Source organism: Dendrobates tinctorius, unplaced genomic scaffold, assembly GCF_039654945.1.
Source record: "Dendrobates tinctorius isolate UK_male_01 unplaced genomic scaffold, ASM3965494v1 ptg000104l, whole genome shotgun sequence".
Lineage (NCBI taxonomy): Eukaryota > Metazoa > Chordata > Amphibia > Anura > Dendrobatidae > Dendrobates > Dendrobates tinctorius.
Window position 1 is genome coordinate 19,795,286 of NW_027361772.1, and position 13,414 is coordinate 19,808,699.

A 13,414-nucleotide genomic window follows, 5' to 3' on the forward strand; every position below is an offset into this window, starting at 1 on the left:
CAAAGATTGATGATGCGGCAAAGTGGTCTTATTATTAAGGCATACTATTTTTTACTAAATATCTTTCCACTTTAGTGTGCTACTCCATAATTGAAAAATAAAGGTATACCAACATACTGTTATACTGGCCTGACAGAGGCCAAATGGACATATTTTTAGCCCCTTTTAGGTAAAACATGCTGTATCAATATGCTTAGCGTCTAGGATGTAAGGTTTTCCTGGCCTATATACCACGAGTAGAGCTATAATGTGATGTGAACAGAAGCCTTACTGTTCTTCTGTTCTCCTCATGCTCCAATAGCCTTCTTTCTCCTGACAATAGCCATTAGGAAGAATCCAAGGGCCCCAGTACACATATGATTGTCTGACATTGTATGGATGCCTTTAGGCCATCATTCTCCTCAGTGTTGCCCCACTTGTTTAGGCCGCATTGAGACGTCCATTTTTTATACACAGAACACGTACCCTTTACAGTCTTTTGGGGCTGTTCACATGTCGGCGTATTTTGCAGACTTAGGCCTGTTTCACACTTCAGTTTTTTGTGTCAGTTAAAATCCGCCAAATAGGCGGAAAGCGGATCCGTTCCTAACTGATGTGAACGGATGCCACCGGATCCGTTTTTTTGAAGGATCCGCCAAATGAAGAATTTTAAAGGAACCGGAGAGAGAGAGAGAGAGAGAATTATTTTTTCTATGTCCTCCAGAAATTATTTCAGGGTTAAATTTCCTCCTGACTTCATTGCTCCGGGCATGCGCTCAATAAAAATGCGGATCCTGCAGTACAAAAAACGTTACATGGTCCGTCCAGGCATCTTGGCGGACGCCAAAAATTGACGGATCTGCAAAAAAACGGATCCAACGGATGGCCATCAATCAAGATCCGCCGGTAATGCAAGTCAATGGGGAAAAAAACGGATCCGCCAAAAAAGGGCGGATCCGTTTTTTTGCAAAAACGGCGGATTTTGACTGATGGTCAAAAACGGAAGTGTGAAACAGGCCTAATTGTCCACCTCGAAAAAAAGGTAAATAAAAAAAAGGCATGTCCATTTTTTGGTCCATTAAAAAAACTGAAAAGCAAACGGATACTATCTGTGTGCCAACTGAGAGCTGTAGGAGATATGTTTATTTTTTTTGCACACGAGAAAGACTAAAAAAGAATGAAAATCGGATCCAACCACTGATGAAAATCAGATCCAACCACTGATGAAAATCGGATACAACCACTGATGAAAATCAGATCCAACCACTGATGAAAATCAGATCCAACCACTGATGAAAATCGGATACAACCACTGATGAAAATCAGATCCAACCACTGATGAAAATCGGATACAACCACTGATGAAAATCAGATCCAACCACTGATGAAAATCAGATCCAACCACTGATGAAAATCGGATCCAACCACTGATGAAAATCGGATCCAACCACTGATGAAAATCAGATCCAACCACTGATGAAAATCAGATCCAACCACTGATGAAAATCAGATCCAACCACTGATGAAAATCGGATACAACCACTGATGAAAATCAGATCCAACCACTGATGAAAATCGGATCCAACCACTGATGAAAATCGGATCCAACCACTGATGAAAATCAGATCCAACCACTGATGAAAATCGGATCCAACCACTGATGAAAATCGGATCCAACCACTGATGAAAATCAGATCCAACCACTGATGAAAATCGGATCCAACCACTGATGAAAATCGGATACAACCACTGATGAAAATCGGATACAACCACTGATGAAAATCGGATACAACCACTGATGAAAATCAGATCCAACCACTGATGAAAATCGGATCCAACCACTGATGAAAATCAGATCCAACCACTGATGAAAATCAGATCCAACCACTGATGAAAATCAGATCCAACCACTGATGAAAATCAGATCCAACCACTGATGAAAATCGGATCCAACCACTGATGAAAATCAGATCCAACCACTGATGAAAATCAGATCCAACCACTGATGAAAATCAGATCCGACCACTGATGAAAATCGGATCCAACCACTGATGAAAATCAGATCCAACCACTGATGAAAATCAGATACAACCACTGATGACAATCGGATACAACCACTGATGAAAATCAGAGACAACCACTGACAAAAATCGGATACAACCACTGATGAAAATCAGATCCAACCACTGATGAAAATTGGATCCAACCACTGATGAAAATCAGATACAACCACTGATGAAAATCAGATACAACCACTGATGAAAATCGGATACAGCCACTGATGAAAATCAGATACAACCACTGATGAAAATCGGATACAACCACTGATGAAAATCAGATCCAACCACTAATGAAAATCGGATCCAACTGTGGCGCCCCTGAGGCTCAGTCGCCACAGAGGTACTGCACCTCCTCCTGAGGTGTAGTATCCCACCATCCAGGTAAGGTGGAGACTCCTGACCATGCTCCAACACCTGCACCCCACACCACAAAGTAGTGTAGCAAAGCACCTTCGGCGGCCCCCTGCTTGGAGAATAGCAAAGCACCCATTGGTGGCTCCCTGCTTGGAACACGAAACGTGCTGGCAGGTGGGTGGAGTTAGATTGCATTACAAGGAGCGGGAAGAGTTTAGGATAAGAGGTCAGTTGGTTAGAGAGTTGGAGAGAAGAAGATCCCTGGAGAGAGGGATAGATGGATGGAAGTGCTGCAGCAGATCCCAGTGACCTGGGTCTGCTGGCACGGGAAAGTAAGAGAGAGAGCAACATAGACTGAAAGCCTGATTCTCCATAGAAGGAAAGATCAGTAAGGAACGTGAGGAGTAAAAGGGAAAAGAGGACGTGGGTTAGAAGAGAACCCTAGAAGTTCCAAGCGCAAGTCCGGGGCCCGGTCCCCGAGGTTGTATGGATACTAATGGTCCTGCAGCAGACACCGGAGGAATAGAAGTAGTGACCGCTTTATTCCCACACAAGACTTGGGGGCACAACAGCAACATATTAGTGAGCCGGGACTTTGTAACAAGAAGTCCCCGAAACAGGCTACAGCTGTCTGCCGTACAAGTAGAGTTCATAAGAACATCGGACAGGAGAAACTCCAGTGTAACTCAGTACTAGGAGTACTTCACTCAAAGGCGCTATGAGGGGAGACGTTCAGAAAGGCACATGTTGGCGGAGTGTTGGAAGGGAGTATTCCATTTGGCCTGGAAGTTGACCGAGTCCCTGACCCGGAGGACACGGCACAGAGGCGGGCACCTGTTTGCACAACAGACTGTGAGTAAAGCTTTGGAACTACATGCCCTGGTGTCATCCACTTATTCCCTGCGCCATCCCGATTAGCACAGCCGCCACCTCTGCGCCTGACACTACACCATTTACAAAAGTGTCACTTCACCTACACTGCCCTGGGACTCCAGCCCTGCCTGTGGAGGGCTATAACATCACTGCTGCACCACACCATCTGTCCCAGAGGATCTGTCTGCAGCGTTGGCTTACATCTTCATTGCCGAACACCACAGGTGGCGTCACAAATCACTTACAAACTTTCATCACTATAAGCACACTGCAACAACCCCCTTTACAATGGGCGCCCAGGGCCACGGGCCGGGCTACAGCTGCCGTGACATCTCCCATTGGAGCTCATTGGGCCCGCTACCGAGTACCCCACAGCCCTGGGTGTGAAGGCGACCCACAACCACTGATGAAAATCGGATGCAACCACTGAAGAAAATCAGATCCAACCACTGATGAAAATCAGATCCAACCACTGATGAAAATCGAATTCAACCACTGATGAAAATCAGATCCAACCACTGATGAAAATCAGATCCAACCACTGATGAAAGTCGGATACAACCACTGATGAAAATCAGATCCAACCACTGATGAAAATCGGATCCAACCACTGATGAAAATCGGATCCAACCACTGATGAAAATCAGATCCAACCACTGATGAAAATCAGATCCAACCACTGATGAAAGTCGGATACAACCACTGATGAAAATCAGATCCAACCACTGATGAAAATCGGATCCAACCACTGATGAAAATCGGATCCAACCACTGATGAAAATCAGATCCAACCACTGATGAAAATCAGATCCAACCACTGATGAAAATCAGATCCAACCACTGATAAAAATCAGATCCAACCACTGATGAAAATTGAATCCAACAACTGATGAAAATCGGATCCAACAACTGATGAAAATCAGATCCAACCACTGATGAAAATCAGATCCAACCACTGATGAAAATCAGATCCAACCACTGATAAAAATCAGATCCAACCACTGATGAAAATCGGATCCAACCACTGATGAAAATTGGATCCAACCACTGATGAAAACCAAATCAACCACTCATGAAAATCGAATCCAACCACTCATGAAAATCGGATCCATCCACTGATGAAAATTGGATTCAACCACTGATGAAAATTGAATCCAACAACTGATGAAAATCGGATCCAACAACTGATGAAAATCAAATCCAACCACTCATGAAAATCGGATCCAACAACTGATGAAAATTGGATTCAACCACTGATGAAAATTGAATCCAACCACTGATGCAAATCGGTTTGCTTTTTTTCTCAAATGCAAAAAAAATGGATTTCACATGATTGATGTGATTTCACAGGTGCTCCTGAATGTTTGGAACATTGCAGAATGATTTGCAAATCATAAGGCAATGCATTAATAATAATAATCTTTATTTTTATATAGCGCTAACATATTCCGCAGCGCTTTAGAGTTTGCACACATTATCATCACTGTCCCTGATGGGGCTCACAATCTAAATTCCCTATCAGTATGTCTTTTGAATGTGGGAGGAAACCCACGCAAACACGGGGAGAACATTGCAGATGTTGTCCTTGGACATGATAAAATAACACATTCAGGCTAGGGTCACACAACTGTATGTCCTCTCATCCGACAGTATCGCGATGATTATGCTAATCACACTCTGATCAGAGTTCGATCAGACTGAGATCATAGTGTGATGTGATTCTCTTGGATGAAGAGAAGATAGAGAAGAAACTTTCTCCATCTTCTCCATTGTGTCAGTCTATGGAAATCGGACTGCACTCAGATATCATCAGAGTGCAGTCCGATGGTTTCCACACACTCATAGACTTGGCATGACCAAGTGCGATCCGAATATCATATCCAGCCTGTGATTTTTTTCATCGGACTGGCTCTGTTCAAGGAAAAAAATCTGATGTACACAACCCCATAAAATAACATTGGTCCTAGTGTGATCCGCTGTTTTGTTGGATCACACTCGGACCGATACTACAAAAAAACTAGACATCTGAACATCCCAAATGAATAATACTGGTCCGTGTGAGGTCAGGTTTTTTTTTAAGGGCTCATGAAGAAGAGAGTATAAATGGGATGTGTGCTACCCAGTTTGTAATAAAGTGGTGCACTGACCCATATTATACGATTGTGCTGCTTTCTCAGCCCAAGTGTCCATGAGACTAAGGCTGTGTGCACACGCTGCGGAATCTGCTGCGGATTGATCCGCGCGGATTTTCAAAATCCGCAGATAAATCCCCAGGTCAAAAGACATGCGGTTTATCTGCGGATTATCCTGTGGTTTTACCATCTCCACAATGGAGGAGATGGTAAACCGCTGCGGAATCCGCAGAAAGAATTGACATGTCAATTCTTTCTGCGGTTTAGAAACCGCAGAAAATCCGCGTGGAAAATTCCGCAGCATCTGCACTGCGGTTTCCATTTCCCATAGGGAATAATGGCACTGTACACCGCAGCAGCCTAAGGCTATGTGCACATGCTGCGGATCCGCTGCGGTTTTGGCCGCAGCAGAACTGCAGCAGTTCTGCAGACAGTGTACAGTAGCATTTTATCCTATGGGATTTACATTCTGCTGTGCACATGCTGTGGATTTTTAACTGCGGAAAAGCTGCGGTTTTGAATCCGCAGAAGGAAATGACATGTGACTTCTTTACTGCGGATTCTGCTGCGGTTTACCATCTCCTCCAGTGTAGAGATGATAAACCGCAGGGAAAACCGCAGGTCATTTTACCTGCGGTTCCGCAGATAAAAAATCCACAGACCAATCCGCAGCGCGAGCAATTAGCCTAAAAGACACAGCATACACTATTTTAATCCAAGTCTCGGATGAGACTCATACAGTCAAGTCTATGGGTGCCTGGAAAAATCTGATCCCACACGGACCATCAGGCAGCGGGCACACGTAGTAGTTTCCAACTTTTGGGTAGTTTCCATTGAGCTTTATGACTATAAACTATGAGTTTTATGTTATTTCCAAGCCACTGAGGTTGACACCAGGAGCCATCTGACTGGCTCCTAATACCCAAAGGCTTCCCGTACACGTCGACAATGTAATGTGTATGGAGCGCTTCCAATTCATCAAAGAAGGATTGGGTTGGTTGAATTTTGGGGATACACCGCTGCTAAAGGTATCGTTCTGCCCCTTGAAAACACACAGACACTTGGACAAGCCAAAATTTTGAATGAATGGGCGACATATCTGTGTGCCGACTTAACATAGCCACCTAGTAATTGTAAGTACAGCAGTTCGTTCCCTCCTCGTAATCATAAGTTACAGGTTTGATCATCCCTATTACATGACTTTCCAATTGTCAAATTTTTGGAATTCACTGAGGCTACAAGCATCTCTAAAATTGGCGTAGAGTAGACTCACACACTTATACGCAAGAAGTCTCACGTTACCATTGGAAATGCGATAAAACACTCACTCGTCATAATCGAAGTCCGTCAACTCCATCATCTCTCTCATCTCTTCCTCCATTTTCAAGGGGGTCTGTGCAGATTAAAAACAAAAAAAAAAGAAAATGATCAGTATGAACTCAGTCTGCCATAGGTCTCAGTTCTCGCCCCTTAGGAGTCCGGATTGTTACCTGTTTTTTCGTGCTGAAGATTAAAAAAAAAAGTTGTCTCCTCTGCAGAACTCCACTGCCTCATTTACTCACTCTACAGATGTAGACAGGTGTGTACTGGAGCGAGGAGCACGACAGGTATATAGTACACCCCCCTCCACTCCTCCAGACGTCACCAGGTGGGAGTCGGGCAATGTGACCAATGGCCTGGAGTGGGTGTGAGCCACCCTTATATCCAACCTGATCTGCTACAATTCTTCGCAGCGCACAACCATGCAGGACGCGGCTCCATGCCCCAGAGCAGGTTTTTTTCCATCGCCTTCCTCATTAAACTCCCCATAGGATTTCCTTATTTAGTACATAGGTGAATTATCATATACCGGTATAAGCCAGTAACTGAGACACGGCACCGAATGGAGCCAAATGGCATTTTAGTTCAAAAGCATTACCAATGCTGTGGACAGACGCTGACGTTTGTCTACTGGGCTCTGTGTGTAAAGTACAGAGCGTCTTCCGAGAGGAAAACGGCAGAAGAATGAATGGTCAGGTCTCTTCTTTTTAACCACTTGGCGTTTTCAGAAACCTGAAGTGGTTAAAAGACGTTCAAAAACCTGAACATCCGCACAGCGATTCGTTTTTACAAAGAAATGTATGTTCATTCTTTTGCACCTTTTCTGATAGGTTTTTGCAGGCGGTTTCCGAGGAAGAATCTGCCAGAAGATTAAGCAGCTTCCACTAGAAAACCGTGGAAACTGCGGCGGCGTCCATATAGGGTGCCATGGGCAGAAAGCCTATGGGTATGTTCACATTGCGTCTTTTATTTTAAACGTCGGGTTTTTCCAAGCGAGGTCGCTTCAGCAGATTGTTGGTAGTGGTTCTCCAAAATTTCAGCCGGTTGTGCTGTCGTTCTTCTTGTCTTTCTCTTAGGTCTTATTCAGACGTCATGTGCTGTCCATTTTTCACTGACTGATAGAATTGATGAAAAACTGTTGAAATTTATAAAAATCAGTGATGAATCTCGGTCCCCTTTTCTCCTACTCCAAAAAACCATGACGTCTGTGAAGTATAGAGAGCGGCTGGCGTCCTATATGAAGGATGAGCATGACACTTCTTTTAACCACGGTCAGTTTCGGAACCCTGAAGTGGTTAAAAGTGTTATAAGACGGAACGTGTGAGCAATATCATTTTTATGTACATTTTTATGGGGAACATTTGCGCTTTTTTTTCAGGCAAAATCTGTCTGGAAAAAGACATCATAGGTGCAGTGCTACCACTACCCAAACCGTCGTGTCATGCTCCCATATGGTGCTTAGTTTGGAACCAGGAGGATCAGGATGAACAGAGATTAGCAGAACACTGCAATGTAATCTATAAGGACCTCCTGAAGATGTTTTCCACGCTGAAACCAAATTGAACATTGTTTTTGGGTATTCAGATGACAGCACCATATTGAGTGCTGAGCCGGGAGGAGGACCCAGTGTGAACGCTACTATATTGTGGCATGACACATCTATGTAATAGAAAAGTGGGTTACATAACATCGCCGCCACTCTGCATTCTCCCACTATCTTTTTATCTTTACACATATTTGATAACATGAAAGTTATTTTTAATGAAAAACTATGGACAGAAGTCGTGACCGGTATCACAATGCCAGCTTAGTCTTAGGGTCGGCTACCACAGAGAGCCATTTTGGCTTACAAATACTGAGGTAAAATACTGACCAAAGACTGAGGCAAAATACTGACCAAAGACTGAGGTAAAATACTGACCAAATACTGAGGTAAAATACTGACCAAAGACTGAGGCAAAATACTGACCAAAGACTGAGGTAAAATACTGACCAAATACTGAGGTAAAATACTGACCAAAGGCTGAGGTAAAATACTGACCAAAGACTGAGGCAAAATACTGACCAAATACTGAGGTAAAATACTGACCAAATACTAAGCCAAAATACTGACCAAAGACTGAGGTAAAATACTGACCAAAGACTGAGGTAAAATACTGACCAAAGACTGAGGTAAAATACTGACCAAAGGCTGAGGTAAAATACTGACCAAAGACTGAGGTAAAATACTGACCAAAGACTGAGGTAAAATACTGACCAAATACTGAGGCAAAATACTGACCAAATACTGAGCCAAAATACTGACCAAAGACTGAGGTAAAATACTCACCAAAGACTGAGGTAAAATACTCACCAAAGACTGAGGTAAAATACTGACCAAAGGCTGAGGTAAAATACTGACCAAAGGCTGAGGTAAAATACTGACCAAAGGCTGAGGTAAAATACTGATCAAAGACTGAGGTAAAATACTGACCAAATACTGAGGTAAAATACTCACCAAAGACTGAGGTGAAATACTCACCAAAGACTGAGGTAAAATACTGACCAAAGACTAAGGTAAAACACTGACCAAAGACTGAGGTAAAACACTGACCAAAGACTGACGTAAAATACTGACCAAAGACTGAGGTAAAATACTGACCAAAGACTGAGGTAAAATACTGACCAAAGGCTGAGATAAAATACTGACCAAAGGCTGAGATAAAATACTGACCAAAGGCTGAGGTAAAATACTGACCAAAGACTGAGGTAAAATACTGACCAAAGACTGAGGTAAAACACTGACCAAAGACTGAGGCAAAATACTGACCAAAGGCTGAGATAAAATACTGACCAAAGGCTGAGATAAAATACTGACCAAAGGCTGAGGTAAAATACTGACCAAAGGCTGAGATAAAATACTGACCAAAGGCTGAGGTAAAATACTGACCAAAGGCTGAGGTAAAATACTGACCAAAGGCTGAGGTAAAATACTGACCAAAAAGGCTGAGATAAAATACTGACCAAAGGCTGAGGTAAAATACTGACCAAAGACTGAGGTAAAATACTGACCAAAGGCTGAGGTAAAATACTGACCAAAGGCTGAGGTAAAATACTGACCAAAGGCTGAGGTAAAATACTGACCAAAGACTGAGGCAAAATACTGACCAAAGACTGAGGTAAAATACTGACCAAAGACTGAGGTAAAATACTGACCAAAGGCTGAGATAAAATACTGACCAAAGGCTGAGGTAAAATACTGACCAAAGGCTGAGGTAAAATACTGATCAAAGGCTGAGGTAAAATACTGATCAAAGCTGAGGTAAAATACTGATCAAAGCTGAGGTAAAATACTGACCAAAGGCTGAGGTAAAATACTGACCAAAGCTGAGGTAAAATACTGACCAAAGGCTGAGGTAAAATACTGACCAAAGCTGAGGTAAAATACTGACCAAAGGCTGAGGTAAAATACTGATCAAAGCTGAGGTAAAATACTGACCAAATACTGAGGTAAAATACTGACCAAAGACTGAGGTAAAATACTGAACAAAGACTGAGGCAAAATACTGACCAAAGACTGAGGTAAAATACTGACCAAAGACTGAGGCAAAATACTGACCAAATACTGAGGTAAAATACTGACCAAAGACTGAGGTAAAATACTGACCAAAGACTGAGGTAAAATAATGACCAAAGACTGAGGTAAAATACTGACCAAATACTGAGGCAAAATACTGACCAAAGACTGAGGCAAAATACTGACCAAAGACTGAGGTAAAATACTGACCAAAGACTGAGGTAAAATACTGACCAAAGACTGAGGTAAAATAATGACCAAAGACTGAGGTAAAATACTGACCAAATACTGAAGCAAAATACTGACCAAAGACTGAGGCAAAATACTGACCAAAGACTGAGGTAAAATACTGACCAAAGACTGAGGTAAAATACTGACCAAAGACTGAGGTAAAATAATGACCAAAGACTGAGGCAAAATACTGACCAAAGACTGAGGCAAAATACTGACCAAAGACTGAGGTAAAATACTGACCAAAGACTGAGGCAAAATACTGACCAAAGACTGAGGTAAAATACTGACCAAAGACTGAGGTAAAATACTGACCAAATACTGAAGCAAAATACTGACCAAAGACTGAGGCAAAATACTGACCAAAGACTGAGGTAAAATACTGACCAAAGACTGAGGTAAAATAATGACCAAAGACTGAGGTAAAATACTGACCAAATACTGAGGCAAAATACTGACCAAAGACTGAGGCAAAATACTGACCAAAGACTGAGGTAAAATACTGACCAAAGACTGAGGCAAAATACTGACCAAAGACTGAGGTAAAATACTGACCAAATACTGAACGTGTGAACGTGGCCTTACAATAAGCTTCCTACACATAGGAAAACCAACAAGTTTTTATCCGATAAAAAAAAAAAATTACGTCACTTTCTTTTTCTTTGCGGATTCCTCCTGGAAGTTTCAGGCTGCAAAAAAGGGTGAAAAGAAAAAGCATTAAAAACCACATCAGATTTGACGACCGCTTAGAAAAGCACGTGAATTCTGTCGGATTTTCCATTTTCAAAATAACTCAATGTGACCACGTCCTTAAAAAACTTGTTTTTTTTTCTTTTTGCATTGAATCATTTTTTAATGGTAAGAAAAAGTTATTCAAAATGTCTTAAAAGATTCCCATCAGTTTCTATGTGATCCTGGTCACAGACGTCATGGGGCATAAAAAATAAATAAATGCCCCCTACCCCGAATAAAAAATTATGCTCATGAATGAATGGTGGGTAAAGTGTCCAGTAATAAAGGGGTTAAAGAACAGGACCTGGACAGAGTTACACCATTTGGAGGTAAATGGAGTTTTCCATATACTGACAGCAAGCAGAGGTAGAAGAATAACACAATATTATTTGCAAAAACTGAACAACCCTGAAAAAAAATGATTGCTTGCTGCATATATGAAGCTCTGCAGGAAAATAAGAACCTGTGTGAGTATAAGTCCCTATAAAGTATACCACCCCTTCACACAAGCACCAGAACTGCACCAGAACTGCACCAGAACTGCACCAGAACTTCACCAGAACTGCACTCACTCTACTGCACCGACCGTGATTGACAGCAGATGCGGCCAACCAGAGAGATGAACCTTACAGCCAATCAGCTGCTAGCCACGTGGAGGGGGTGGGGCTACCATCCAAATAACATCAGCTGAGCTGGCGGGGTGGCAGTAGTGGCCTCAGGGTGACGGAGGAGCAGGAGGAGGAGGCGCTGTGGTGAAAGTCACAGGTCAGAGGCCTCTCTATGAGATTTGTTCACTGCAGCTGACACATTAGGGGTCTCTGGCTGTCTGTTCTAAGTTGGGGGGGACAGGTATCTGTGTTGTAACACACATTATGTAATGTATCTGTGCATGTCACATGGTTTTTGTGTCAGGTGGGCACAGGGGTGCCAAATAGTAATGCTCGTTCCAAAATAGCATCAAGTAGTTATATATCTATATCTGGTACATCAACCACAGGACGGGTGGGGTCACCGCATGAAAAATGGGTACCTTAATGGGCACCGAGAGTGCCCCTCCCCTGGATGGCACCACTTTGTAAGCGGAATTGGTCAGTATCAGCCTGAAAGGGAATGTTCACATGTTGCGTATTTTACAGGTTTTTTATTTAATGTGTGTAAAAATAAATAAATGTGTTTCGAAGTAACTACAAAGAGAATAAAATTTCTAAGATGCCTTTTTGCTGCAGAAACGGCATGTGATGGTGTGAACATGTCCAAGACATATTCCTTGTTGACAGAGTTCTGCAAACTTCTCTCATGATGTGCCTTTCCAGTGTGCGTTCCCACGCTGTGCCTCTTCCGGTGTGTTCCCACGCTGTGCCTCTTCTGGTGCGTTCCCACGCTGTACCTTTTCCGGTGCGTTCCCAAGCTGTGCCTCTTCCGGTGCGTTCCCACGCTGTGTCGGTGGGTCAATCTGCAACTTATTGCAGTACTAACAAAGTGGATGACATTTCTTAAACCTGAGTCACACAAAAAAAAGTTTACAGTAAAAATCGACATGCGGCAGAGATTTTAAGGCCTCGTGTACATAAGGAGGGAGCTTTCTCTACAAACTTCCTGGAGAGAAAATTATGTGTGAGATTTGTGTGAGGCTGAAGTTGGTTTCTTATTCAGCAGTTTCTTATTCAGCAATTTTTTCTTTTCTGTTTTTTTATAGGTTTAAAACAAAAAATAAGCATCACAGTAATGACATACAATGCACCGAGGTGCCCTGATGTGAATACATTTAAAAACGGCTACAAAAATGATAAAACTGGCACAAAAATGGGCATCAAAGTGGGCACCGAAGGGCTTTAATGAAAGGGTTAAATGACTTTGGGCCACTGAAATCACACTGCAGACATTTAGAACAGGGATTTGATACCAATTCTGATGCCCAGAACCCATTTGGGCTGGGCTAGAGGGACCTGAGTTTGATGCGAGGCATCACTATTTGTGTATTCTTAGGCCTGTTTCACACTTCAGTTTTTTTAAATCAGTCAAAATCCGCCAAAAAGTGAAAATGGCGGATCCGCAAAAAATGTGTAAAAACAGATGCAAGCTGATGGTACGGATCTGTTTTTTTACGGATCCGCTATACGGATTTTTGTATGGATCCGTCAAAAAGCGGATCCGTCCCATCCGCTGGCCAGGGCTGT

General features: G+C 42.7%; 2 protein-coding genes across 2 annotated transcripts in view; one reads left to right on the plus strand and one right to left on the minus strand.

The window, feature by feature from the left end:
* Window positions 1-7,008, minus strand: part of RHOBTB2 (Rho related BTB domain containing 2) — a 50,404-nt gene extending 43,396 nt beyond the window's left edge. Inside the window, exons 1-2 of the mRNA XM_073588900.1 lie at window positions 6,889-7,008; window positions 6,727-6,791 (exon numbers count right to left, since the gene is read on the minus strand). Of these exons, the coding sequence (XP_073445001.1) occupies window positions 6,727-6,779 (53 nt within the window). The 5' untranslated portion in view covers window positions 6,780-6,791; window positions 6,889-7,008. The remainder of the gene's footprint in view (window positions 1-6,726; window positions 6,792-6,888) is intronic.
* Window positions 7,009-11,901: 4,893 nt separating this feature from the next.
* The window catches only part of PEBP4 (phosphatidylethanolamine binding protein 4), a 95,525-nt gene continuing 94,012 nt past the window's right edge, over window positions 11,902-13,414 (plus strand). The window contains exon 1 of the mRNA XM_073588902.1: window positions 11,902-12,002. The gene's annotated coding sequence lies outside the window, so the exon portion shown is untranslated. The remainder of the gene's footprint in view (window positions 12,003-13,414) is intronic.